This window comes from Sinocyclocheilus anshuiensis, unplaced genomic scaffold, assembly GCF_001515605.1.
Source record: "Sinocyclocheilus anshuiensis isolate Anshui unplaced genomic scaffold, SAMN03320099.WGS_v1.1 scaffold1081, whole genome shotgun sequence".
Lineage (NCBI taxonomy): Eukaryota > Metazoa > Chordata > Actinopteri > Cypriniformes > Cyprinidae > Sinocyclocheilus > Sinocyclocheilus anshuiensis.
Window position 1 is genome coordinate 489,163 of NW_015555831.1, and position 6,000 is coordinate 495,162.

General features: G+C 37.0%; 1 protein-coding gene across 1 annotated transcript in view; it reads right to left on the reverse strand.

Annotated features, from left to right (window-relative positions):
* Window positions 1–6,000, reverse strand: part of LOC107675402 (low density lipoprotein receptor-related protein 4) — a 103,709-nt gene that overhangs the window by 15,690 nt on the left and 82,019 nt on the right. Inside the window, exons 17-22 of the mRNA XM_016469712.1 lie at window positions 5,546–5,754; window positions 4,232–4,313; window positions 3,784–3,889; window positions 2,792–2,993; window positions 2,510–2,699; window positions 1,611–1,742 (exon numbers count right to left, since the gene is read on the reverse strand). Coding sequence (XP_016325198.1) covers window positions 1,611–1,742; window positions 2,510–2,699; window positions 2,792–2,993; window positions 3,784–3,889; window positions 4,232–4,313; window positions 5,546–5,754 — 921 coding nt within the window. The remainder of the gene's footprint in view (window positions 1–1,610; window positions 1,743–2,509; window positions 2,700–2,791; window positions 2,994–3,783; window positions 3,890–4,231; window positions 4,314–5,545; window positions 5,755–6,000) is intronic.

Consider the following 6,000-nt stretch of genomic DNA (forward strand, 5'->3'; position numbering starts at 1 on the left):
CATCTTTAGGAAATGGTTTGATATGCATTTCAGACATGACTTGGTCAAGTGTAAACACATCTGGTTGTTCAGGTTGCATATCCTACACTACCTCACCACACCCATCCACACGCTACCAAGAAAACAGCTGGTGTCTCATCATATTTTTGAACTAACCTGGACGACAGTAATGTTCCTTCCGCGCAAATCTCCTCCGCAAACCACAGCTCCAAACTAGACCTCCCTAACAGAGCACTGCACTTCCCTTTCTCAGCACAAACTAACTCAGTGAATACACCTTAATAAAGTCCCTTTTAGTGCAATTTTACAGGCAGAGGCTATTTGCACTAAGTGAAATTAGTAGTTAGTTTTGAGTGTGGTGACAATATGAGATACACACGTTACAGGTGATGTGCCAGCGCGTCCAATAAGTGTAAGGAAACCACATCCAATTTCAATACGGAAGCCTATTTCCTCCACATAAGGGAAAAAAAAGCATGCTTTGGCAAGTCCTAATTATGACTTAAAAACACAATTTAGTCACAATTTCAACTTTTTAATGTGACTCATGTCATAATTTTGACTTTGTCATAATTGTGAGTTAATATGTTAGAATTTCACATCAGTCAAAATTATGACATACTAAATTGAAACGACTTTAAAAGTCAATTTTCACAAATCAGTCATAATTATGATAAAAAGTCTTAATTATGAGATAAGTCAAAATTCTGGAATATTAAGTCGAAACTGAGATAAAAAGGCCATATATCCATTCTGATTTTTTTTTTAAATTTCATAATTACAACTTAGTATCATGATTTCGACTTTTTATCTCATAATTATGCCTTAGTATGTCATAATTTTGACTTAAAGCATTTTTTTTTTCCGTCTTCTTCATTCCTTCTTGTCGATGTTGGGTTTGTTTACGTCAGAATGCACCTGTATCTTTTATGCATCATAACACACAGTGTTGTTAAATTTAACCTGTTGATGAAAACGAAGCATTCTAAAAATCAGAACAATTTGTAATAAGCTATCTAGAATTATTCACAGAAGTGTCCCTGATAACAATATCACACATGTTTATTGCCGTAATATATTGTGTTACAGAACACCAGCATGTTTACTACTCTCCACGCCACTGTCCCAGTTAACCTCATGGTTTCTTTTGTAATTTTGGTGGGCGGAGCTACTGTAAATAGCCTTTGTCAATCAGATAGCTATTTGCACCATCAAAACGCATTAAGTCACCAAGACTAAATATCCCCTTAGGGACAGAGTTTCCCAACCCTGAGCAAACAAGTGAGCAAAAGAGACAAATCCCCAACTGAATTCCAATGGAAAGCAAACTGAATGGTTTTCAGGAGATAACTCTCACCTTCAGACATACCCCATGACATCATCTCCACTGACACATCATTACGGTGACCCCTAAACCCCTGAGGCGACTCAAAATGAGCCTCAAATTTCAAAGACTGAACTGTCACCTGGAATCCCAAAAGCAAAGAACACCTGTGGCCATTTCATTATATTTCAAGTCAATTGTGGAGTTATGGCTACTGAATGAGAAGTTATTGCTGGTTTCTTAGATATTCGAGACGGGTCGAGAAGCATGGACTTATCGGCATTACCGTGAGTGCAAGTCTTGCCCTCCGCCTGTAGGTTGATACCAGTGGGACATGCACAGCTTGAGGCTTTCGGAGCAGGAGCCAGGAGGCAAAGGTGACTGCAGCCGCCATTATTCACCGAACAGGGCGTCTGGACTACAGACAGAAAGCAGAAAGAGTGGAGACAGGTGAGAGAGAGAGAGGAGGCTAGAAATGGCCGCTCAATCAGATGTAACAGAAAACAGGCCTCTGGGTGTCTCGGTGGATCATTATACACCAATGAGACTCCAGACTGAAGATCAGTTACCGCTGGCCGTAATCCGCCGTCTGAAACCCAAGACATCGGATACGACAGAGACCCACATTCCTCTTTAACACATATCTGCTAGGCATGCGTGTGAATTTCAGTTGTCAACAGGAGAAAGACGACGAACAGGGCTGCTAAATGCTAACTTGAAAATGAATTATATGTTTAAATTATTTCATTCATATTTATTGGATACATTTAAGGCATTAACCTAATATGACATGCTAAATATATAAAACAAATACTTATTTACACTAAGAACCTTTAACATACATGGAAACTTTTAATTGCACAAAAGGTTCTTTATAGTGGAAAAAAGGATTAGATTATTAAAATGTTCGGAAACACTTTATTTTAAGGTGTCCGTGTTACATGTACTTACTATTACTACTATAATAACAATTATGCATAATTACATGCAAGTAACCCTAAGCCAAACCCTAATCCTAAGAAGTGCAACCAAGAAGTGAACTCGTTATAAAGCACACAGGATGCACCGCTGTAAAGAGAGGCTACATTGACAAAGCTACAATATGTCCAAACTTTTGACTGTATTGTATATTGTATTTGATAGCAAGATCAAACATAATAGAGACAGTCTACAGTGATATTTTACCTGTAGTTCTGTGATGGTGGAACATGTGAATGTCCATGAGGTTTTCAAGGTTTTCTGCCAGCGTTCTTCGGTCCAAACCAGTGAGCTTATCTGCACTTTGGATGCTCTTGGATTGCCAGTCAGTCCAGTATATTCTGTCTTCATGGAGTGTCAACCCAAATGGATGAGGCAACTGACTGCCAATCAACACCTTCAATGAAGAAGGAACGAATGAAAGTTTAACCTGAGAAAGAATGAACTGCAAATCAATTTAAATAAATAGACGCACACACTCATGTCTACCTGTCTGCCTGATCCATCGAAGTTGCCATACTCAATGGTCTTAATGCTAGCATCGGCCCAATACAGTCGCTCAGTGCTGTAGTCGATTGCCAACCCATTAGGCCAGGTCAGGTTTGTTGAGATGATAACCATACGGTTGGATGCGTCCATTCCAGCGCGCTCAATCTTCGGATTTGCACCCCAATCTGTCCAGTACATGAATCTATGGTGAGGCAAAACAAATATGGTTATATATCTTGCCTTTATTATATCCTGTAAACCTCTACTTCTTCATGTAATACTGTCAAATTGTCTATACAGCATCCTCCATTTAGATTAACACCTTTGGTAAACAGACTGAAATGACTTTAGCTTCATTCAAAATACTCACAAAAAATCTAACCTTTAGTTGACCTAAATTATATAAAATTTCTTCAAAAAAAAATGTGTGCCAATATTATAGCAACCTCTTAAAATTCTTAAGAGCAAAAATCTAATTGTAGTATAATTTATATGTATATTCTAATTCAAATTGTACATTTAAATTTTTTTTAGAGCATTCCCGTAGCTCAAACAGTAGGTCACGGGTTCGATTCCTAGGGAAACAAGAACTGATCAAATGCAAACCTTAAATGCAATGCAAGTCGCTTAGGAAGAACTTGCCAAATGCATAAATGCAAATGTTTTAAATTTATCTGCCTGGTTAACACTCAAGTGGTAAAACCATGACTTGCTGATTCACTGGGACATAAAACTGAGGTCAAGAAGAGGCCAAATTCCTTTACTTATCAATCGCTATGGGAAAGACCCAATAAAGTAATGAGGCTGTTGAGTTGCACAAATCAGGAAATTGCTATAAGAAAACAGCTCCGTTGTTGATAATGGTCATTTCGACTATCAGACAGAAAGGGGTGTGTGTATATATATGTGGACACACATATAAGTCCTTTATAACCATTTGCATTTGTGGAGGACACTGTACAGCATTGCATATCGAACCGTACTTGACCTACCCTCCGATCGGGTCAACGACAATGTCCCGGGGACGGTCGAGATTCTCCCAGATCAGAACTGTGCGCATGCTTCCATCTGTGTTTGAAACTTCAATCCGATCTGTGCCTAAAAGAGTTACGAAAAATCCACCTTTTCTAAATAACACTGGAAAAAATCTCTATCTAATTGGCATGAAACTCCAGACTGCAGCATAAGCCTGTCACTGCTCTTCTAGCATGTCACTCAGAGTAGCTGCGCTAATAGCATCTGCATTCAATGAAACTGCAGTAATGAAATTAGAAGAAAAGGGAGTGAGACGAGGGCAAGTGAGAACCAAAAAATTAAAACAAAGTATTTATCTTGTAGTGTGCACAAAATGGACTCAAACAATGGAAATTATTACAAGAAAAGATGAAAAGAGGTATATGGCTTAGATCTGATGCTAGGATCTGAAAGATGAATTAATACCTGCGTCAGTCCAGTACAGTTTATGTGTAAGCCAATCGATAGCTAGACCTGCAGGGCTTTCCAAACTGGTGTCCACCACAACCTGCAAGCAACATGAATATCATCTGTCAGATTACATGACAAAACATTATAACCACCTACTATACAAGGGAGGATTTGTTCTCTTTTGCTCGTTTGTTCTCCAGGGCTCAGTATTTTACACATTTCTTTTTTTAATATACCAAAACATGCATAATTCGTACATTAGACGTCCAACAGCAGTGGTGTGAAAAGACCTAATCAAAGGCAAGAACAACAGATTAACTAAAGGGACACTTCAAAATATATCATTAGTACTTACACATAGAATTTATTAGATTTTTCATTTGCTCCCTAATTATTCCATTCTGTATTTTATGTATGTATTTATTAAGATGACTAAACAAATAATCTCACAAGTCTCTCATGCTCACCACAGTTGCACTTATTTAAATAAAATACAGTAAAAACAGTAATTTTGGGAAATATGATCAAAATTAAAAATAATTGTTTTCTATGGTAATACACTGTAAAATGTAATTTATTCCCGTGATGCAAAGCTGAATTTTCAGCATCATTACTCCAGTCTTCAGTGTCACATGATCCTTCAGAAATCATTCTAATATGCTGATTTGCTGCTCAAGAAACATTTCTGATTATTATCAATGTTGAAATCAGTCCTATTTTAATGGAAACTGCGATACACCACCATTCAAAAGTTTGGGGTATGATAAAAAAAAGAAAGAAATTAATACTTTTATTCAGAAAGGATGCATGAAACTGATCAAAAGTGACAGTAAAAAACATTTATAATGTTGCAAAAATACATATGTTTCAAATCAATGCTATTCTTTTTAACTGTCTATTAATCAAAGAATCCTGAAAAATGCGTTTCAGTTTCTACAAAAAATATTAAGCAGCGATAACTGTTCTCAACCTTGACAATAATAAATGTTTCTTGAGCAGCAATGATTTCTGAAGGATCGTGTGACACTGAAGAGTGATGATGCTGAAAACACAGCTTTGATCACAGGAATAAATTACATTTCACCATATATTCAAATATAATTGTAATAACATTTTTTCCTCTGTATTTTTGATCAAATAAATGCAGCCTTGGCAAGCACTAGAGATTTCTTTCAAAAACATCACAAAATGTTAATGATTTCAAACTTTTGACCAGTAGTGTATATATAAATTATATTTTTAAAAATTTTTTTTAGCACGCCACTGCCCACCAGTGTTAATCTGATCTTAAAATCTGATCTTTGTGTCTCAGGCTAAATTCCTGCTAACCTCCTGTTTGCTTCCATCCCATTTCGCTCTGTTGATGGAATCAGTGGTGACGTCAGTCCAGTATATATAACGGTCACTGGAGTCCCAGTCCAGGGCCACTGCGTTTCGAATATCAGCCAGTGGAATGACGTCGTCCAGCTTGTCTTCAGAGTCAAAGCTGATTCGACGGATGTCCGTCCTTCGGGCAAAAAGCAGGAACTTGTCAAGACCTGATCAAAGACCAAAGGTCTCCTGTCAGTTCTCCAGATTTAAGAAGTTCATCAGTACAGACAAACATTCATGTCACAAAATGTGATTATTATCATGAAAGGAAAATTATAAATTTAGCACGGATTTGTTATATAACATTTATTATTTACATTTGTGGCTGTATTATTAACTTTTTTGGTAACACTTTATTTTAAGGTGTCCTTGTTACACATGTTACATGTACTTACTATTATAATAACAATTAT